Source organism: Muntiacus reevesi, chromosome 15 (assembly GCF_963930625.1).
Source record: "Muntiacus reevesi chromosome 15, mMunRee1.1, whole genome shotgun sequence".
NCBI classification, from domain to species: Eukaryota; Metazoa; Chordata; class Mammalia; order Artiodactyla; family Cervidae; genus Muntiacus; species Muntiacus reevesi.
Window position 1 is genome coordinate 54,413,437 of NC_089263.1, and position 22,884 is coordinate 54,436,320.

Here is a 22,884-nt window from a genome sequence, read left to right on the forward strand (position 1 = left end):
ATCACGGCATAAAAGCACACCCCAATTTGACTCTCTAAATGTACAAGGTAAACATCTATCTATTGAGTGGTATCATCTCCAGAAGTCTGTATATTGAGTTCAGGTGTGGATTCAAGGTTTTCTTGGGTCTCTCTCAAGGGCTCTCCTTCCCTTCGATATTTCTCACTATTCCCATTTCCCTTCTACTTACATGGAATTGCCATTCTTAAATTTAAATTATTTAATACATTTATTTGGCTTCACCAGGTCTTAGTTGTGGCATGTAGAATCTTCGATCTTCATCTCGGCATGCTGGGTCTTTAGTTGTGGCATGCAAACTCTAGTTGCGGCATGCAGGATCCAGTTCCCCGACCAGGGAAGGAACCCAGGCCCCCTGCACTGGGAATGCAAAGTCTTAGCCACTTGACCACCAAGGAAGCACCTGCCATTTTTAAATTTAACACCATTTTCATCACTTGCTCATGTCAGTTCCTTGAAATGTCCATAAACCTCGACATATATTTTTATAACAGAAGCAGAAGCTAAAACATGTAGACACCACACAATTTAATCCAATGGGTATTTAAAAAGTATAAAGTAAGAATTCAGTTGCCAACTTACTGGATATTATACATTATTAAATGTCTATTTTATTTCCATAATCTGAAACTCACTTCTCACCCAAGAAAAGTGATTCATTTCTAAGCATTTATGTCTTTCTTTGATGAAAACAGAAGAAAAGTTTCCTCTTTGACAGAACTGTCCCAGGAAAAAAAAAAAAAAAAAACAAATGCTTTCCAAATTAGAGCACAAGTCTTCCTTAAAAGTCAGTGTGTGGTAAATAAGATATGGTAGCAGTCTTTTAAATTTCATAAAAGCTAATTAAGGTGGTGTTTTTTGCCGTTTTGCAGATGGTCCATCTGAATTAGTTCTGTTATCAGTGTTATTTTCATCTTCTGAATCATCTTCATCATCACCTTTTAAAACAAATATTTGTTGTATGACAATATGTTCAGTGGTTGACAGAAATACAGATAAAATGGTTGATAATGAGACCATTTCACCTCAGGGATTAATAAAACAATGCATATATCAAATCAGCAATATGTACAGTAAAAAGACTGCAGGAATTATGTTGTTTAAAACCTTTCTCTTCTATCACTTTTTTTTTTGAGATGTAATTCATACACCACAAAATTCACTTTCAAAGTGTACAGATTATTGATTTAGATAGTCACTAGGTTATAAAACTATCACCACTAATTCTAGAATACATTTCATCTTCCAAGAAAGAAATCTCATACCAATTAGCAGTCACTTCCCATTCCTGGGTCAGGAAGGTCTGCTGGAGAAGGGTTAGGCTACCCACTCCAGTTTTCCTGGGATTCCCTTGTGGGTGAGTTGGTAAAGAATCCATCTGCATTGTGGGAGACCTGGGTTCAATCCCTGGGTTGGGATGATCCCCTGGAGAAGGGAAAGGGTACCCACTCCAGTATTCTGGCCTGGAGAATTGCATGGACTGTATAGTCCATTTGGTCACAAAGAGTCAGACACGACTGAGCGACTTTCACTTTCACTTCCCATTCCCCTTAGCCCTTGGTGACCACTAATCTACTTTCCTCATTTAACGTATATGCAGAGTGTATCATGAAAAATGCTGGGCTGGATGAAGCACAAGCTGGAATCAAGACTGCCGGGAGAAATATCAATAACCTCAGACATGCAGATGATACCACCCTTATAGCAGAAAGAGAAGAGGAACTAAAGAGCCTCTGGATGAAGGTGAAAGAAGAAAGTGAAGAAGCTGGCCTTCATGACAAACAGAAGAGGAAAAAGTGGAAGCAGTGACAGATTTTATTTTCTTGGGCTCCAAAATCACTGCAGACAGTGACTGTAATCATGAAATTAAGACACTTGATCTTTGGAAGAAAAGCTATGACAAACCTAGACAGTGTATTAAAAAGAAGAGACATCACTCTGACGACAAAGGTTTGTCTAGTCAAAGCTATGGTTTTTCCAGTAGTCACGTACAGATGTGAGAGTTGGTCCATAAAGAAGGCTGAGTGCCGAAGAATTGATGCATTTGAACTGTGGTGCTGGAGAAGACTCTTGAGGGTCCCTTGGAAAGCATGGAGATGAAATCTGTTAATCCTAAAGGAAATCAACCCTGAATATTCACTGGGATGGACTGATGCTGAAGCTGAAGCTCCAATAATTTGGCCACCTGATGCAAAGAGCTGACTCACTGGAAAAGACTGATACTGGGAAAGATTGAGGGCAGAAGGAGAAGGGGGAGACAAAGGATGAGATGGCTGGATGGCATTGCAGCTTAAATGTCCATGAATTTGAGCAAACTCTGGGAGACAGAGAAGGACAGAGGAGCCTGGTGTGCTACAGTCCATGGAGTTGCAAAGAGTTGGACACAACTGAGCAACTGAACCTCAACAATGACAAAAGGGGAAGTAAGCCCTGATTCCAATATTTAGTTCTTAGGTTCTTCAGCTCAGGGTATTCAAGACAAGACAAGACTTAAGGATACGGTTAAATTTTCCGTTTCTGCTTTCAAACTGCACCTACCACACTGGGAAATTAAAGGAGTCCATGACAGTGACGCCTTGTGCATCTGAAATCTATTCCAATCTTCAGAATCTGTTCCTATTCTGTAATAGATGGCGGTCTTCCACATATATTTGTTTAAGTTTAAGCTTGGGAAAATTCCTTTCCATCTTTCTAAGCCCAGCTTACAAGGCTGAAGCCTTCTTGGGTTCTCTAGGTTTGCAATAGTTACAGAGAAGCCTAGGGTCATTCCTTCTACTCTTTAATAAGAATGTCTGTCTGTCTAACCTCCCAGAGTTCCACCACAAGAACAGGAAATGAGTCGCATTCACTTCATTCTTTCTCCAGAGTTCAGCCCAGTGACTGGCACAGGGCCGTAGGCGTTCAGTACGTTTTTTGTGTGACATAAATGAGAAGGGAATCGTGAAAGCAGTCCTACTAAATGAGTCCAGGTACAGCCCAAATTTAGCGAAAATAGCTGAAAACTCTCATTTGGAATTCTTCTTCCCCTGAGGCTCACCTTCTCCAAGTTCATCACTCTACACGTGTCATTTCCCCGACTCCGGGCGCCCCTGCCCGCCCTCCTGTCGCTCCCAGAACCGTCTCAGAGCTCACCGTCCAGGGCCTCGTCGGGAGCCGCCGCCACCCGGTCCTGTGCTTCCTGCTGTACCTGAGAGCCGAAGAGCTCATTCACCAGCTCCCTCATCTGAGCCACACCGGACAACAAGCTCTGGAAAGGGTCGGTGACGCCCGGCGCCTCACAGGGCACCCGTAGCTGCTGTCGCTGCCCTTCCAATCCAATGTACTCGCCCAACAGCTCCATAGCGACCGCTACGCTTCAGGAGCGCGCCACAGAGAGGCGCCACCGGAAACGGAAACCAGCACGCCGCGGGCGCAGGCGCGGAGAAGGGAGAGGAGCGACTTCCGTTTGTCGGAAGTCGCTCCTCCCCCTTCCTTCGCTCCCCGCCTTTGGGATTGGTGCCTGGCGCCGCGGCCCCGCCTCCTCCGGCCCCGCCTCTCGCGACCGCTTTTCCCGCCTCCGCCGGGGCCGATCGGCGGTCCGGGTGACAGTTGAGGATGGCCGGAGCCGAGGAGCCAGCTGGGCGACAGTCGGAGTTGGAGCCTGTGGTATCGTTGGTCGATGTACTTGAGGAGGACGAGGAGCTGGAGAATGAGGCTTGCGCCGTCCTAGGCGGCAGTGACTCGGAGAAGTGCTCCTACTCGCAGGTGGGCGCGCGGCCCGGGCCTCGCCTCCCCCAGGCTCCCCTGAACCTCGCTTTGCCCACCTGTCTTTCCCTCTCACTTCCCGCCGGCCGCGGCCGGCACCCCGTGGTGGTCCGGCGCAGCTGTTGGTCGTAGGCTTCCCCATCCCAGGCCCAGGTGCCCTTTTACCCTTAGTCTCCTGAGCCCCCTTCCTAACCTGTGGCCCCAGGACGCCCCTCCTTTCTGGATTTTCCTCTGTCCGCCCCCCGACGTTTCTCCGGTTTTGGCCCCGGAGCAGCTGCTTTTTCCTTCCTTCCTCGTCTCTTCTCGGTGCCCCGGCCGCTTTTCACCAAACCAACTCCGTGACCTCTCACATCCTGAGCATCTTTGTCCCTACTTTTCCCATCCTCAGAGTGTTTGCTGGGTATTTAAACGGGAGAGTCAAAGCAGAGTTAAAGGAGAGAGCTCTGGATTTGAAATTCTCTCCGCGTAGGCTGGACTCCTGGACAGCTGATTCCTCTGCAGTTTAGTTTGACAAGTGCTAGCTGGTTTTTTGGCGAGAGGAAGCAAGACCACGTCTGTCTGCAGTCGGCCCCCCAGGGGGATAGACCGGAATCCGAACAGCTGGTGGCACCGGCAAAGGAAAGGAGGGGAGGAGAGATGGCATTCAGAAGATGGTGGGAATAGGGACTGGAGGGGGTGTGACGTAGAGTTTGGTGACTCATCCTATGTTTCTAGGTTCAAAAATGGAGAATGGTGGGTAGAAGAAAACTAATGAGAGATGATACTTGATAGTAAGAAGAAGGTTACCTTCCAGGCCGGTGGAGTGGAACATTGCAGGATGTGGAGAGAGACGTGGGGTCTTTATGTGGTGTGGCCTGAGATCACAATACCAGTTGTCATCAATGACCAGTTTACACTGCAAAGTGGTTAGATTTTTTTTTTTAATACACCTGGTATCAGAGGTATTTAATGTTGGCTGATATTTTAAAACCTTTGGTCGCCACTGAAACAACTTTTTCTCTGCTTGCCTTTTTTTAAAAAAGCCTGTATGTAAGTTATTTTTGAAAGGTAGTTAGATTTTTAAAACTGACTTCCTTAAAAAAATTTTTTGTATTGTTGTAAAATATGTGGAAAAGTGCAGAAACCATGTATAAGTCTTAGGAAAGCAAAACCGAAAACACATGCAGGTACATACCGCCCAGATCAAGAAATAGAACATTACCAGCATCACAGGAGCTTTCCTGGGACTCCTTCTTCCCAGAGGATGGCAACCATTATCAGGATTTGCTTTTCTTTCAACTTTTTATCTTGAAATGTTTAAAGTCTACAGTTAAATTGAAAAAATAATATCATGAACACCTGTGTACCTTCACATATATTCACTTTTTTGGCATTTTACCACATTTGTTTTATCTTTTACTTCTTCACTGTAATATACTTTGTTTTTTTTCCTGAACCAGTTGAAAATAAATTTCAGACCATGACACTTCAACTCTAAATATGTCAGCGTACATCTAAAAATCACAGGGATTCATTTAATGCATTGGTTTTCTCTTTGGTGGAATCACAAGCATTTTCCAAAATTAAAGTATGATTATTCCTTACATAAGCATACACACATTCTCCTGTGTTTTCATGTGTTAAAATAGTTAAGCAGACCGGCTTATTCAAAGCTGACTGAAAATGTTAACTTCTATCACTTTGAGAAAAAGTTACATGAAACGTGTATGAAACCTGCACCAGTGTTTTGGTATTCTATTGTATATACTTTTTTATTAGTCTCAGTGGTTTTTACAGGAAGATCTTGACCACAGATAATCTGATTTCAGTTATTTCTCAGATCATAGTATGGGCATTAGGTCACTCTGCCAATGTTTCATCAATTTTCTGACTTTTTCCATTTGGGGACTGTCTTTTAGGGTTCAGTAAAGAGACAAGCACTGTATGCCTGTAGTACCTGCACTCCAGAGGGAGAAGAACCAGCAGGAATTTGCCTGGCTTGCAGTTATGAATGTCATGGAAGTCATAAACTATTTGAGCTATACACAAAAAGGTAAAATGGTCAGAGGATAAATGGTCAAAAGTAAAATGATGCCGGATGCTTTTCAAATGTTTAGATTCTTTTCCAGTTGCACTTTTTTTCTTAATCATGTTTTTGCATTCAAAGTAGTTGTGCCCTGGTAAAATTTAATGCAACTGTTTTATATAATATAATCAGAACAGTTTTTCCAGGGGACCTTTTAAAATGTAATTATGGGGCAAACTCAAACTACTCCTGCTGTTCTGCCAGTTTTATGTGTGTGTGTGAGATACAGATATTTGTCTTTATGCGTGTTAATTTCTTGGAGAAGGAAATGGCAATCCACTCCAGTATTCTTACCTGGAGAATTCCATGGACAGGGGAGCCTGGTGGGCTACGGTCCGTGGGATCGCAAAGAGTCAGACATGACTGGGCACACAGCACACACATGTTAATTTATAGAATTATTAAATCTTTTATGTAATGTGCTTGTGAAAATTGCGGATTGGATACATGAACAACCAAGTCCAGTTTTTAGATCCTCGAAGCCAGTTGAAAGGGAAGAGGCTATGATATGAATGTGAAGAGGAGTCTTTAGATTTAGAAGAAAAATTTAAAATTGGCTCTTCCTCCTTTCTTTCAGAAATTTTCGTTGTGATTGTGGAAACAGCAAGTTTAAAAATTTGGAATGCAAATTATTTCCTGTAAGTAAGCACAGTAAACGATAAATGCATGAAAAGTAGCTAAGATTGGTATCTGTCCTATGGGATTAAAACCAAGAATTTTCAAAAAGGAAGTTCTATGCTTCTTCTTTGCAAATGAGCAAATCAGTGTTAGATTGTACCCCATTTTTTATTTGTGAAAACTAAGTAACCTGTTCAGAGCCTACCTTAGATTGTAATTAATATGAAAGGTTTTGGGGGTAGTGTTCTAAAGTCATTCAGGTTTAGTTGTGTTGATTGTGCTTATGCTCTGAGGCTTTTTAAAGAAAAGGGTATGACTTTTAAAACTGAAAAAATAAAACTGGGCAATAATGAGCATGGGTTATATGCATTCAGAAGTTTTTCACTGCTTTTTGGATAATAAAGACTATCTTCTACAATAACTTTCAGTGAAATAACAAAAATGAAACAGAAAATAAGGGACTTTACGGTATTCAATCATGATTGCTAAAGTTGTCATGCTCTTTCCCTCCTTCAAAGATTATTTTTAGACAACTTCTTTGCCTACTTTTTACCTCCTAGTAATTTGGGGCTTTGACTGTCACAGCTGGGCATCAAGAAATATTTTGAAATTCTAGACCAGTGTCAGCTTCCATAGGTTAATAGTTAATATTTATGATTCATTCTCCCCCAATTGGTACAAAGAAGGTATAGAAAATAAATTTTATCTTTTCCTTGTATTTCCTTGTATCGTGCAGAAAGTATTACTTTGTAGGATGAATTTTTTCCCTTGTACTTCGAAGACTAGCTTCCAGGGGAGGGAGGGGGTACAGATATTTAGTGCACAAATTTATTGAATGCATAAATTCCTTGATGCATGAAATTATAAAGTTAGGCCATATTTTATATTGAAATTAATATCTTTCAGGACAAAGCAAAGATAAATTCTGGCAATAAGTACAATGACAACTTTTTTGGATTGTACTGTGTTTGCAAGAGACCTTACCCTGATCCTGAAGATGAGGTAAGAGATGTGGAAGTCAGCACCAGGGCTGTGTCATCTCCAGCCTTCACTCCCCAGCCTCTTGTCATGTTTGGCCCTTTAGCTATTGAGCAGGGATTTGGGGATTGTGAAAGTATTCTAGATTTATCCCTTCTTAAGATCTGACCTGAAGCTACAAGTAGTACAGAGCCCAACTATTTTTCTCTTTCTTACATCATGAGAAATATTGGACAGGACTTTGTTAAGGCCAGAACTTTTTCCTTCCTCTCTCTCTTTGCCTGCCTGTTTGCTCCTTTTCTCTGAATACTTTCCAGAAAATGACCTTCAACTTCTCGCACTCCTACAAGGAAAGAAAATAGGGTGCACTAATTGGATTCTCTTAAAAACTTCAGTTAGAGGTGTATGCAAAATTTTAAAAGAATTTTTATTCTTCCTCATTCCTGTACCTTCTTACCTCCCAGACATAACCACTGTTAACACTTTTGGTGTATATGTTTTTAGACCTTTTCCTGTGCACATATGAGTGAGTGAATGTGTGCTTTAATTTCTAGTTTCCTTTTCTTTTGACAAAGGCAAAATTCTGTAATTCACTGTGCAACTTGCTACAATTCACATTACCTCCCTGGGCCTGGGTTTATGTGTGAAATGAAAATATATTACTTATTCATAAAGTTTTGTGGTAATCAGATAGAATGTAACTGATATAAAAGTTTTGATAATTACTCACAAAGTGCTTATCTCAATGTAACCCTTTTGTAACCCCAGTTCATGAAGAAAGAACTTCTTTGACCCCTTGAACTGCTGTTTCTCCCTGTCTCCTTGACTTTTTGCATGTGGATAGTGGCCTTACAGAATTGGTAGAGAATTATTTAATATCTGAGTCTAATGTGTGCCAGATTTACTTTGATATTCCAGAGTTCATTGTCAGTTCATTCGCTCAATCATGTCCAACTCTTTGCAACCCCATGGACTGCAGCACCCTGGGCTTCCCTGGAAAAAGGAATGGCAGTGTTCTTCCCTTGAGAACTCTATGAATTTACTGTAATGATTAACAAACAAATTGTTTTTCTATGTTAGATTCCAGATGAGATGATCCAGTGTATAGTCTGTGAAGACTGGTTCCATGGAAGGGTAAGGAGAGCTTTGACCTTTTAAACCCATTGTCTTTACAAAAAGAAAAGATCTTGTCTTTTTTTTTTTTTTTGTATTTTTTTAAAATTTGTTTAATATTTATTTATTTGGCTGAGTCTGATCTTAGTTGTGGCATACGGAATCTAGTTTCCTAACCAGGGACTGAACCGAGGCCCTTGGCATTGAAAACACAGAGTCTTAGCCACTGGGTCACCAAGGAAGTCCCAGAAAGATCTTGTCTTTTGGAATTCAGTTATATTTCACATTATCACTACTCTTCTAAAAAATACTATAGAGATATGATCAATGTACTGTTGCAATATTTTATAAAACAACGAACTTTTTGGACAACTTGGTGATGACAAGGAAAATAACTTGGTTTTCTGTGTTCCCAGCATCTTGGCGCCATTCCCCCTGAGAGCGGGGATTTCCAGGAGATGGTGTGCCAGGCGTGCATGAAGCGCTGTCCTTTCCTGTGGGCATACGCTGCCCAGCTGGCAGGTGAGAGAGTCTGTGGGGTTGGCATGCCTCCAGCCTGGGCCGTATGTTCAGTACAAATCAGCACAATTTGTTCAGTGTCTAAGTTTTAGCTACTGCGTTCTTCACTGTGTACTTTTACTTTATTTTATGTGGTTTGTTTTCTAACTTTTTATTTTGTACCGGGGACTGGCTAACAAACAATGCTGTGATAGTTTCAGTGAACCGCAAAGGGACTCAGCCACGAGTACACACGTGTCCACTCTCCCCCAAACTTTCCTCCCATCCAGTGAACCACAAAGGGACTCAGCCACAAGTACACACGTGTCCACTCTCCCCAAACTTTCCTCCCATCCAGTGAACCGCAAAGGGACTCAGCCACAAGTACACACGTGTCCACTCTCCCCCAAACTTTCTTCCCATCCAGTGAACCGCAAAGGGACTCAGCCACAAGTACACACGTGTCCACTCTCCCCCAAACTTTCCTCCCATCCAGTGAACCGCAAAGGGACTCAGCCACGAGTACACACGTGTCCACTCTCCCCCAAACTTTCCTCCCATCCAGTGAACCGCAAAGGGACTCAGCCACAAGTACACACGTGTCCACTCTCCCCAAACTTTCCTCCCATCCAGTGAACCGCAAAGGGACTCAGCCACAAGTACACACGTGTCCACTCTCCCCCAAACTTTCCTCCCATCCAGTGAACCGCAAAGGGACTCAGCCACAAGTACACACGTGTCCACTCTCCCCCAAACTTTCCTCCCATCCAGTGAACTGCAAAGGGACTCAGCCACAAGTACACACGTGTCCACTCTCCCCAAACTTTCCTCCCATCTAGTGAACCACAAAGGGACTCAGCCACAAGTACACAGGTATCCACTCTCCCCCAAACTTTCCTCCCATCCAGGCTGCCACACAACATTGAGCAGAGTTCCATGTTGCTAACATGGAACTATTTTTAAGGGACTCTGAGGTATAGAAAAAAGTATAAGATCTGTTCCTTCTCCACAAGGTGCTTATAGATAGATTGGGAGACTGCCAAGAATCAATTTGTACTTAAATGGCATGATGCAGAATATGGATGAGACCAGATCGGAGAAAATGGAGAAAGCAGTTTTTAAGGGGATTTTGAAAGATAACAGAGCTGAAACAAGTTGTTCTTAAATATAAGACATGCTATTGGTCGAGGAAGGGGTGGCGACAGTTTGTCATCTAATGCTTTTACTGTACTCCGAGAAATTGACCACAAACCACTAATTAGTAATGAATGTTCTTAAGGTATGAAATACTTTATTTTACTCTTAATGCTATATGTGTTTATTTTTTAAATGGTAGTAATTCATAGTAGCTGTTGTTCCGGCCTCATGACTTCTTGCCCTTCTCACTTTTAGGGAACACTTCACCATACAAACCTCAGGCAGCATCCTACGTTTTTGTTTTGTCTCAAAGTTCTTGTACTTGGTGTGTCCTCTTTCTGTTCACATGCTTTTGTGTGTGTGTGTTTTAAAAATTTATTTATTTTTAATTGAAGGATCATTGCTTTATAATTACTGTGTTGGTTTCTACCATACGTCAGCACAAATCAGCCTGTTCATATCCTTTTCAATTACGTCTCACTTTCTGCTGGACCTGAATCTTTTTCTCATTCACTGGATTTTCTTAACCCTTCCCCTCTGCCCCTTCTTCATTTCCTTCCCTGTCAGCAGATGGCCTCATTTCCTAATAAACTGAAAAGCCATCCTGCAGTGTGAGTTCCCTTGTCATTTCTCTGCTCTCTGTCATTTCTGTCTCTGCAAGCATTCCTTTCTAGTTTCCTCCTCGCATAAAGAAAAACTGTTGTTTTTGCAAAACTACCCTTCTCCTGTGTTTGCAGCTAAATCTCTTCCTATGGCCTCTTGCTTCTTGTGGTGTCCCTGGGCCTTTAACATCTATATATTTTCTGTTCTCATTTACATATAAAATGTTTAAGTAGTGATTGATATATTTTTTTTAGCTCTTTTTTCCAGATTGTTTTTTTTTTCTGTTCTTGGTTCACATTTTAGTTTTTACTGGAGTGTAATTACTTGACAATGTTGTGTTAATTTCTGCTGCACAGTGAAGTGAATCAGCTATGAGTGCCTCACAGTGTCTATTGCACATGCATGCATACTCAGTTGCTCAGTCATGCCCAACTCTTTGTGACCCCACAGGCTGTAGCCTGCCAGGCTTTGTTCATGGGATTTTCCAGGCAAGAATATTGAAGTGGGTTGCCATTTCCTCCTCCAGGGGATCTTCCTGACGCAGGGATTGAACATGCATCTCGTGCACTGGCAGACAGATTCTTTACCACTGAGCTGCATGTATCCCTTCCCTCTTGAACCCACCCTTCCCACCAGTGATTGGTGTTTTTAAATTTTCTGTTATTTGACACTTTAGAATAGGCAGGCATAACCTAAAAAAGTGTCATTTCCTTTCTCATTATTCCAGAGATTCAGGTTAACTCCCTCCTTTTCCAGATTCTGAAGTATTTTTTAATCAAACTAAGTGATTTCATTGTCTCACTAGTGTATGGATATGTGTGTGTTTTTGTTGAACCTACAGTAACCAAAGTAACTACTGAAGATGATGGGTTGGTGCTGAAAGTTGATGGAGTAGGTGATCAAGAAGTTATCACAACCGAAAATGGGGCTCATCAAGACAATGCCCTCGGAGAGGATGTTCCAGAACACGGAAAGGCTATCGTGAAGGAAGTTAAAGCAGAGCAGACAAACGAACCATGTACCAGCTCTAGTTCTGAATCTGATCTCCAGGTAACAAAATGAAATCTGAGCTGTAAAAGAAACAAAACTTAAGCAAAATTAATTCTGTAAGCTATGCAGCTTTAGATTTCAGTTTGCCTAAAAAAATCCTGTTACAAAAATCTAACCTTTGAAAACGATGATAGTTTAAAATACACACTTCAAAACTTAATTTCAGAAAGCATTTCAGAATCAACATTTCAACACAGAGGCACAGTCTGGCTGCAGACTTCAGGAGCTTAGAGCTAAGCAGTTTATGAAGAAAGACAGTGCCACCTACTGGCCCCTGAACTGGCGCAGCAAGTTGTGCACCTGCGGAGACTGCATGGTAAGTGCCTGATCGTGTTCAGCTTTAAGTGTTCTGTGGACAGATGCTAAAATAAGAACACCTGGGAAGTTTATTTATGAAATTGGTATTAGAGTAAAGGGAATGTAAGTTTTTTTTTTTTTATGAATTAGTGTTTGCAGTCTGAATGTTTATGGAAGCAATTAAGAATGATGCAATACTTCTTATTTACTTATCTTCATTTCAGTGGAAAATAGCTTTTCTATATCATAGAATTACTTGGAAACACAAATTTCTTGAAAGTTACAGTAAGTTGGTTTTTAAATAAAAATCTCTTAGATCATGCAGCATCTACTGGAAGTTGGGAGAGTTCTAAGAGAAATTTGGACAGAAAGAATAAATCCTTCAAGCAACTCTGCCGAAAGGCTGGGATTTTTCTGGATATTAGGAAAATTAAATAAATTTTTGGTGATTCTCATGAGGTTGACTTTCTAAGAATGATATACAGTTCTAATGGGGAAACTGGTTTTATTTTTTAAAGAAAATGTATGGCGATCTAGATGTCCTGTTCCTGACAGATGAATATGACACAGTTCTGGCTTATGAAAACAAAGGCAAGGTTGACCAGGCGACTGACAGGAGAGACCCTCTAATGGACACCCTTAACAGCATGAACAGAGTCCAGCAAGTGGAGCTTATTTGTGGTAAATGCTGTTTGTGAAAATTCATAAAGTTCATGAAGTTCCCTTCACTATTAAAAAAAATTATATAGAAGGAGGACAACTAAAAATGGTTTAAATTTGGAATTGTATAGTAAGCCTCATTTATACTTGCTTGATTGTAACATTGCTGAGTATTTAACTACTATTTCCATTGAGTCAGGATTAAATGCTAGAATAACTGCATGCTTGAGAAACCATAACATGCTATTTTGATTAAGGATAGATGTATAAGTACAGAATAAGGGGAAATCAATTTCTTTTTCCATCCATTGAAACAATTTTCACTGAAACATTATATGCCATCGTTTTGACAGTTCTTGAGATGCTTCCGTGGTTCACAGGAAACCACTAGAGGGGAAAATACTCCCAAACCCTTAATTGCAGGCTTTCACATTTTTTCTCTCAGCATGCCCAACTTTTTTAGTGATTTCTGTCCTACAGTTTCTACTGTGATGCCACCACTTTTGTAACCCTTTTTTGACAGTGGTTATTTCTGTCTTGCATATGTAACTATTTGATTAATTTCCTTTTGCCTTTATTAGACTAAAAGCTTTTTGGGGATAGAGGCTATAACTTGAGGGATATAACCCTCAAGTTCCCATGTATATAATACAAATTGTTAAGTGAGTTTTAAACTTAATGTTTGACAAGTCCAAGATACTTTAGCACTAGAATTACAGACAGATGGGAAACCTTTTAAAAAAATTCTCAGCTACAGCGACGGATTTTATTTTCTTGGGCTCCAAAATCACTGCAGACAGTGTCTGCAGCCACAGAATTAAAAGACACTTGCTCCTTGGCAGAAAAGCTATGACAAACCTTGACAGCATATTTCAAAGTAGAGACTTCACTTTGCTGACAAAGGTCCATATAGTCAAAGCTATGGTTTTTCCAGTAGTCATGTATGGATGTGAGAGTTGGACCATAATGCAGGCTGAGTGCCAACGAATTGATGCTTTCGAATCATGGTGCTGGAGAAGACTCTTGAGAGTCCCTTGGACTGCAAGGATATCAAACTAGTCAATCCTAAAGAAAAATTCAACCCTGAATATTCATTGGGAGGACTGATACTGAAGCTGAAACTCCAATACTTTGACCAGCTGATGCGAAGAGCCAACTCATTGGAAAAGACCCTGATGCTGGGAAAGATTGAGGGCAAGAGCAGAGGGGGGCAACAGAGGATGAGATGGTTGGATGGCATCACTGACTCAATGGACATGAGTTTGAGCAAGCTCCGGGAGATAGTGAAGGACAGGGAAGCCTGCCATGCTGTAGTTCCTGGGGTTGCAAAGGGTTGGATAAGACACAGAGACTAAACAACAGTCTTTTTGGGAGTGGGAGTATCTGTTCCTTGAGGGTTTATTTAATGAAAAAGGGTTCCCAGATGTCAAAGTGAGGGAATTTGGGAGAAATTGAGGATAAATTTCTATGCAGATTTCACTTGAAGAAAAATATAGATTAAACTATTAACATACTCAAATAATGGTCAGGAAATCTTTTGTTCCTAAATGCAAATGGATTGTCTAAAGTTTATGTCCTTTTCTTTGTTGTTTTGATTTAGAATACAATGACTTGAAGACTGAACTTAAAGACTATCTCAAGAGATTTGCTGATGAAGGCACAGTAAGTAGCGTTAACGAATTTTAATCATAGCCCTGTATGTTTTGAATAAAGTTTCTTTTTTTTGAAGTGCAGTTGCTTTACAGTTTTATGTTAGTTTCAAGTGTACAGCATAATAATTCAATATTTTTATAGGTTATACTCCTTTTAAAATCATTATAAAATATTAGCTATATTCCCTGTGCTTACAATATACCCTCGTAGCTTGTTTTATGCGTTGGATTTTATGCCTCTTAACCTCCTCCCCTGATGTGCCCGTCTGCCATCCCTCTCCCCACTGGTAATCACTACTTTGATCTCTGTGATTGTGTTTCTCTTTTGTTACGTTGATTTCTTTGTTGTATTTTTTAGATTCCACACATAAGTGATAACATATAGTATTTGTCTTTCTCTATCTGACTTATTTCACTAAACATAATAACACCCTCTAGATCCATCTGTGTTGTTGCAAATGGGAGAATTTCATTCTTTTTCAAAGCTAACATTCCATGGTGTGTGTGTGTATACATACATACAACACCTTCTTTAACCATTCATCTCTTGATGGACACTTAGGTTGCTTCCATATCTTGGTTCTTATAAATAATGCTGCTCTCAGCATCGGGGTGCACGCATCTTTGAGTTAGTGTTTCTGTTTTCTCTGGGTATATACCTATGTGCTGTGCTGTGCTGAGTCGCTTCAGTTGTGTCCAGCTCTTTGAGACCCCATGGACTGTAGCCGGCCAGGCTACTCTGTCCCTGGGGAGTCTCCAGGTAAGAATACTGGAGTGGGTTGCCATGCCCTCCTCCAGGGCATCTTCCCAACTCAGGTATCAAACCCAGGTCTTCCGCACTGCAGGCAGATTCTTTACTGTCTAAGCCACCAGGGAAACATGGATATATACCTAGAAGTAATTAACTGGATCATATGGTGGTTCTGTTTCTTTTTTTTTTTGAGGGCCCTCCATACTATTTTCCATAGTTCATTTTCTCTGATGAAAAAGATTACTGAGAGCGTAGTACAGGTAGAGGGAAGGAAATGAATAGTAGTGGACCGCCACCAGACCAGCCACGTTAGGAGTCCTGCCCAAGCCTCCAGATGAGGGGCGGAACCATCACCCAGGATCTTGAGAGAGCAGTTGTAGCTTACGAGGGGCCATTGGATTGGCCATACTGGTTCTCCCAGTCCTGATCTTCCAGTAGGATTTCTTGGAGGAGGAAGCAAAAATGACCAGTCAGGAAAAAAATTTAAGCCAGACCTCTTTTCTGTGATTTGGGGTTCTATAGTTTAGAATAAAAGAATTTGATAATTGGGCGCTAAAACATTTGTCTTGCTGGTTAGGAGAGTCTAACAACTTTTTAGAGCGACACTAACAATATAATGTGTAATCTTTTTTTTTATTTTGTATTCATTTATTTATTGATTTGGCTCTATCAGTCTGAGTTTTGATATACGGGGTCTTTAATTGAAGCAGGGCAACTTTTGTCTAGTTTCAGCACGTGGGCTTAGATGCCCACGTGGGCATGTGGATCTAGTTCCTTGACCAGGGATCAAGCCCACGTCCCCTGCATTGGAAGGCAAATTCTTAACCACTGGACCACCAGGGGAGTCTCTACAATGTCTAATCTTTCAAAATAGTTCTCCAGATGAATTTTCAAATACTTTCTAGTTCTTTACTACTCATATGTGTTTTATGATGGAATTTTTTTCTAAAATACTTTTCTATCTTCCAAGGGGAGATATAAAATAAAACTTAACTTTTCTCCTCATGGCCTACAGTTGTCCTCCTGGACAGTAAATGTTCTGCTTTGCTACCGCCAGACAGACTAACGAAGTCAGACCTCGATCTGACAGACACTTAGGACATGCCCTGAGACTTGCTTTCTTGGGAGAAGTCTCTGCACGCTGAGCGCCTTCTTATAAATGTGGGAAGGTCTTGTAGCTGCCTGGATAGCAGGCACTGCTGCCTTGCGGCAGAATGAATTGTGAAGTCTGAGGGTAAAGAGTCTTCTGAAATGGTTTGCTCATTTTTAGAGAATGTTCCTCATTGTCACTGTGGATGTCCTTTTGTTTCCCAGCAGCTCTTAACTGTCACTTATTCTCATTTCTGTTGCAGAGGCTGTCCTCTGCTTAGTGAGGCCTCAGCCTTCTCTCACTGGAACTCCAAGTGTCCACGAGTGTAACTGTTTTAAGGTCCACACTGTTAGTGGCTGTTCCAGGTCTTTCAGCTGTGTCAGTCAGCAGTGTCAGAGTGTGCACTTGTGCCTCTGCTTCTGTGTAGTTTGTGGTTGCTGTGCTCATTATTGATTTTGTTTCACCCACAGTTAAAATTACACACAAGAAAAAAGTAGGTGTGGTGTCCTTTGCTTTTCACATTTGAAACAATTTTATCCAGAGTATTCACATGTGTCTTCAACATATGGGTCTTTGTCATCACTGGAGCCATTCTTAATGAGTCTGAGGTAATTTTTAAATCCGATGTGATGATTTGAAAGACAGAAAAAATATTTTTTATTGTTTGTTTTCAACATTACTAACTAGATCTTTACAAACACCTTAAGTTGTCATAAAGCTTGTCTGCTTTGGTTGTGCTTGTCCATAATATTTTTTGTTTGTTTCCTTTTTTTTCTTTTTCTTTTTCATAATAAGGTCTAGATGTTGTCAAATAATGGCCTACCCTTTATTTAATGTTTGTGTCTGACTTAAAAAAAAACACTTAGAAATGCACATTTTCTGAGACAAACCAATAAAATGATTTATTATTGGACCCAAGTATTATTAGGGCTTCTCCAGTGGCTCAGCAGTAAAGAACTGGCCTGCCAATACAGGAGATGTAGGTTCGATCCCTGTGTCAGGAAGATCCTCTGGAGAAGGAAATGGCAACCCACTCCAGTATTCTTGTCTGGAGAATCCCGTGGACAGAGGATCCTGGTGGGCTACAGTCCATGGGGTTGCAGAAGAGTTTGGAGAGAACTTAGTGACTTAATAAACATTTACTCTTTAACATTTCTACTCTTTATGTTGGCTGTGACTGTTTGAGGATGTCTGGAAACTAAAAATGACACATTGTATGGTTCGTGGGCTCTTAAGTCTCCTCCTACTATATCTTTGCCAGAGAAACGGTTTCCTTGCATCACCTTTCAGTGCTTAGTGTCTGTGATCCAAGCCAGGGACAGAGGCTTCACATGCGAGCTCCCTAGCAGCCTACCTAGCAGCATTTGTAAACGGACATTCCCAAGCCCAGTCGCTCAGAGCTCTGAGCTGCGGTGACCTCAGTGTGTGTTAGCCGTCTGCGTCTTGAGTCTGTGAGGGGTTCTCATTCCCACTGGTTGACCTCCAGCTTATTCTCAGTGCCTGTGAGGCTGGTGTCAGCTACCAGTCTGGTAGAATACTGACGATATGTGAAGTTCTTTGAAGGATTAGTCAGTATCGTACCCCAGTGAGTTCTCCAAGTTGGCTTTGCCACTTGGGGGTGTTCGCACTCACTCTTGGGGAGAGGAGAGGGAGGTTTTCACTTTACACACAAGTATTTGTCTTCTGTCTTCCTTCTCTTTCTCCTTCTTTCTCCCTGCATTCCAGTGCTTTTTCTCTTTCCTTCTCCATACCCCACCTTCATTTCCTCATAATAATAAGAATGTGCTACAAAATTAAAAATCATGTTGGTAACAGCGTGCTGCCTTTGTAATTAAACATCTCATCAGGACTTCCTTGGCGGTCCAGTGGTTAAGACTCCTGTCTGAAAGCAGGAGACTTGATTCTACCTCCTGGTCAATCCCTGGTCAGTCAGGGAACTGGGATCCTGATAAATAAATAAATAATAGAAAATAAAACCCACATTAACAAACCTGTTAATTGTGGCACAAACTCCCTCTTCAAGTAAGTAGGAACTCCTTCCGGGTCATCCCGGTTTACTTTTTTAATCCATATTCCCCCTTATTTTCTTATTTTTAATGTTCTATTTCGCTGATATCATGAACACTTTTGATACATGAACAGTGTGATGCTCTAATCCTTTTTCCAGTAAAATACAAGGTAAATTTCTCATTGTATAACATGGATATTCCATTGACTGAGAGTACTGCTTCCATAGTTTGCCAATTATTTGTCTGTTTATATAGTGAATATCTTTAATTTTGGACTCCTGAAAGAGGGAAGAGTTTTGGGGTTTCTTCTTTTTTTTCCAGTGTAAAGGAGAGAGCTGCCGCTGCTGCTAAGTCACTTCAGTCGTGTCCAGCTCTGTGCGACCCCATAGACGGCAGCCCACCAGGCTCCCCCGTCCCTGGGATTCTCCTGGCAAGAACACTGGAGTGGGTTGCCAGTTCCTTCTCCAAAAAGGAGAGAGCACAAGTGTCAAAAAAGCCACCTTTGTTTGCTGGGGCGCTTGTGCGGAACTGAGGGACACTCCCAGGACAGCCGTGTCCTGAGGGAGCACGGTGGCCTCAGGAGACCTCGGGGCCCTCAGCGTTCATGCTGGTTCTGTCACTTCTCTTTTCAGGTGACAGTATTCATAGAGATCCTACTCTGTGCCAGGCAGGGCTTTTACAGGCATTACGTCTCGTCTGTTCTTCAAATGGCCCTATTAAATGGGTACTACTTTCATCTCTCCCTTTAAAAAAAATTATGTATCTGGCTGCATTGGATCTCAGTTGCATTATGCAGGATCTTTCTTTGCTGTGCACGGGCTCTCTAGCTGTGGCGCTCAGGCCTAGTTGCTGGACAGCATGTGGAGTCAGTTCCTCGGCCATGGATTGAACCCACATCCCCTGCACTGCAAGACAGATCCCTAGCCTAGCGGACCACATGGAAGTCCCCCTTTCCTCCCGTTTCACTGAGGAACCCAAGGGTGGCGGTGGAACCCCCACGGCACCTGTGTGCCGTGTGCCTGCCATGCGACTCTGACCCCGCAGTCTCTGAGCCTGCATGAGCTCATCTGTGCAGCGGAGACAGGATAACTGGGCACTAAAATAACCCTCATCACTGATGTTGTTGGACTTGACTGTGACTATTACAGCTCTTCTGTAATGTGGCTGCCTTTCCTAATCTTTGCTTTCCATCCATAGGTGGTTAAGAGAGAGGACATCCAGCAGTTCTTTGAAGAATTTCAGTCAAAAAAGAGAAGAAGAGTGGACGGGATGCAGTATTATTGCAGCTAGAGAGGAGTGCAGCGCCTTCTATCCAGGCCGAGGAAGACCCGCTTCCTGTTCCAGGAATAAAAGAGGCCGCCTCCTCCTCCAGCCTTGAGCTTCCTTCCCTCTCCTAATGACAAGTAGCCACAATGTTTATGCTGATTTCACAACCAGCATTCTTCTTTCTGACTCAGCTAAATGCAACTCATTCCATAGACTTGAGCCCCCCCCCACCCCCAGTCTAGCCAGGGTTATTTGTTCAGAAGTTTCAAGAAGTTTGATTTGTTTTTGAGAAAGTAAACTCGTCTTTTTTTTACCCCCCCAATGATTTGTTCTTTTAACTCCCAAGTGTGAGTGCTCTGCCACAGCCTCTGTCTTCTAGGACCTGCTTTGAGGAGTGTCGCAGAAGCCCTGCTGTCAGCCCCACAGGTCCCCTCACCCCTCTGATCGTGGTGCCTTGGGTCAAAGCTTCCTCAAGCCTGGAAGTGAAAATGTCATTCACAAATCTACTGACACTAGAATATTAGAATTTCAGTACTGTAGTGCTCACAGGGCTTCCTGGAGAAAATCTGCCATTATATCAAGACTAGTCCCTCTCTGCTGCCTAGAAAATAGACCGGGTACTACCCTGTGAAATCTTGGTGGTTTACAAAGTCCTCCGAGTTTCTTTATATTATCAGGGATATTCATAAGCATATATTAAGAATAGACCTATTTTGATATTGTTCTGTTAAGAAAATGTTATTAGAAGCCCAGTAAATTATTTCCCCCTTAAATCTGTGCTGAAGAAAAAACACACTGGCTTAGCTTACTTGTAAGGAGCAGGGGCAGCGAGTGGAAGAGATCCCAATCAAGGCCCCAGGCCGCGCAGATGGTGAGCTTTAAGCAAAGCATAGTCCCTGATGTCAGTCCGCAGCTGAGTCCCTAATGACTGTGAGATCTTCTTTCGAAGACCCTCATGGGATGTTGTATAAAAGCCCATATTTGAGGGGATGTCCTTACAGTTGGTTTGAAGTGTCTTTAAAGCCCCTCAGTCTGTGTGGAAAACACCTTTCAATAAACAAGAACCCTCGGTTGCTCTCTCCCTCTGGAGGAGCATGGCCTTTCCTGATGGTAGACGACACGCTCTGAGGTGTGTGACTATAAGCATTTGAGGCTTTGGGGCCACAAGTGTATGTTAATATTTTTTGTGTGTCCAGCAGTCACATGTACCCACCGATCCCCGAGTACAGTGAACTCGGCCTACAGAAGGCAAAGGCCTTCAAGAAATAGTACAGTTCATGTTTTTCTGCCTCAGACCTAATGACAATCTCCAGGAAGAGTGACGTGTGGAACGGGAAGATCTCGTGGCCACAGCAGAGGCGTGTGTGCTCTGAGCTGACCTTGTGGAAGGCCGAAGTGGCCAGGGCCAGAGCTCCAGGCATCTCCGAGAGGGCCGCCACCCCCAGCTTGGGAGCTCTCTGTTCTGAGCCTGAGGATTTTTGAGCCCTTCTCTGCAAGGTGATACTGGTTGTGTACCATTACGCCCTGAAAGGCTCTGTCTTCTCAGGCACATGAGTTACCACCAGAAAGTTCCTTCCTTCCTTACGACAGGTCAGGACCAAGTCTCAGCATCACGGCGCAGCACACCACAAACCCCCAGTGCTGAAGGGCTTGTTTTAGGAAAGGTACTGTTCCTCTCACGTTAACCAGAAGACCTCTCTTTTTTTTTTTTTTTCTTAAAACCTGTTGTTCACAACTAGTTTTCTTATTGACTATATTGGACCGTCTCTTCTTATAGAGACTGATTTTGGCCAACATGTGGCAGTTGATATTAATGCATGTTTTATGCAAAACAAGAATACGATATTAGTTACTTTTAAGGAGTTCTGGCATTGTTATGTGCATTTTTGTAGAATTGTTACGGGACTTATAATTACATACTTAACTCTAATCAGGTTTCTGTAAAAATTTAAATAAATCAATTCAAAATAGTGGCTCTTCAGATGGTTTCTCGCCACATTTAAATGTATATGGCCTCCATTTGCAGAAACAGGAACCATGTGAGTCCACTGTGGCAGCTCCATCCACCCTGGGGCCTGCTCCAGCAGAGGGGCTGGCTCCTGTCTCCCCAGCACGATGTGACCTGATCCCAGGACACACACACACACCCCAGACCTCAGGTCTTGCCAGCAGAGCTTCTTTGCACATGGGTGCACATGCATATATACACACCCAGCTTTACAACACCTCTGAGGAACACACATACACTCACCCCACTTTACAACACCTCTGAGGAGAGAGGGTCCATAATTTCCTAAGTGAACAGAGAACAAAGAGGGGTGAGGGTTGTGATGAAACGCAATGCGCTCAGGTCTTGCTCTATACAGGGGAGACAGCCAGGAGCCCACAGGCCAAGGAAGAGATGCAGTCCACCTCTATGGTAGCCATTTCAAAAGTAAATGTGAGGACAAACCAAGAAGCTAGTGAAGAGGCCCATCTGTGGCCTTCCCCCAGCTCTCGCTTCCTGGGAAATGATTCACAGTTGCAGTCATCCCCTGTGATAAGTTAAGTGCAGGTGAATAAAGTACTCTCCATAGCCCTGGAGCTGCTCTCACCGGTGAACACTCAAGATTAAAGAACCATCCATGCCAAGAAAACAGCGCACCTCCCAGCTCCCTGAAAGGACCCTAGTGCAGCAGAAGAAAATTGAAAGAGCAATCCAAGTGATAACCGGACCTTGGTAGGGACCTAGTTCCGCTCCCACAGAAGGTGAGTGTGTGCTGAGAACGTGGGAAGCACAGGAAACATGGAAATCAACCCAGCAGAGCCCCCAGGAGCCAGTGAGGCTGCCTCCCCGTCCGTCCACCTTGAAGCAGCTACCAGATGCAAGCCTTGGCCTAAGGGGGCATCCGGGCTACAGCCAGAAGGGTGCCCCTCTGGTGTCCTGGACCACTGGGCACTAGGCGAGCGCGCCATACTTAGGGTCCCAGGACCCCTCGGACGAAGGGACCCGAGAAGCCCCCCAGCCTCACCTCTCAGGACAGGGTCCTGTCTTGCAGGTGATCCTCACAGGGTCCCTGCTGGTCTCAGCCCCCTGGCCTCTGTGCCTCCATGCTCCTGGGGCAGCGCCAGGTGACGAGGGCACTAGGCCTTTCTTTTCTCTTGGCTGCTGGCATAACTCCTGCGAGCACCAGGGGGCCAGACTCAGGAGCAAGCCAACACCCTGGAAGGCAGAGAGGAGACAACATCATCCAGGCCTTTGTTGTGGTTCAGGCACTCAGCCACTGGAGTAGTCTGGTCTGAAGCTTGTGGTCCGCAACTCCTGGACTCCGCTGCAGCAGAGAACACTTCTGCGG

General features: G+C 42.9%; 2 protein-coding genes across 2 annotated transcripts; one reads left to right on the forward strand and one right to left on the reverse strand.

The window, feature by feature from the left end:
• Window positions 1–531: 531 nt before the first annotated feature.
• On the reverse strand, window positions 532–3,411 carry GON7 (GON7 subunit of KEOPS complex). The gene is made up of 2 exons (XM_065906626.1): window positions 3,151–3,411; window positions 532–956 (listed from the first exon to the last, which is right to left on the reverse strand). The coding sequence occupies exons 1-2, from the start codon at window positions 3,356–3,358 to the stop codon at window positions 862–864; spliced, it is 303 nt and encodes a 100-aa protein (XP_065762698.1). The 5' UTR covers window positions 3,359–3,411; the 3' UTR covers window positions 532–861.
• A 156-nt stretch (window positions 3,412–3,567) lies between these two features.
• Window positions 3,568–21,522, forward strand: UBR7 (ubiquitin protein ligase E3 component n-recognin 7). Its single transcript, XM_065906727.1, has 11 exons — window positions 3,568–3,762; window positions 5,661–5,794; window positions 6,405–6,465; window positions 7,352–7,447; window positions 8,504–8,557; window positions 8,953–9,058; window positions 11,616–11,824; window positions 11,991–12,140; window positions 12,640–12,802; window positions 14,382–14,443; window positions 19,481–21,522. The coding sequence occupies exons 1-11, from the start codon at window positions 3,613–3,615 to the stop codon at window positions 19,571–19,573; spliced, it is 1,278 nt and encodes a 425-aa protein (XP_065762799.1). The 5' UTR covers window positions 3,568–3,612; the 3' UTR covers window positions 19,574–21,522.
• The last annotated feature ends 1,362 nt before the right edge of the window (window positions 21,523–22,884 follow it).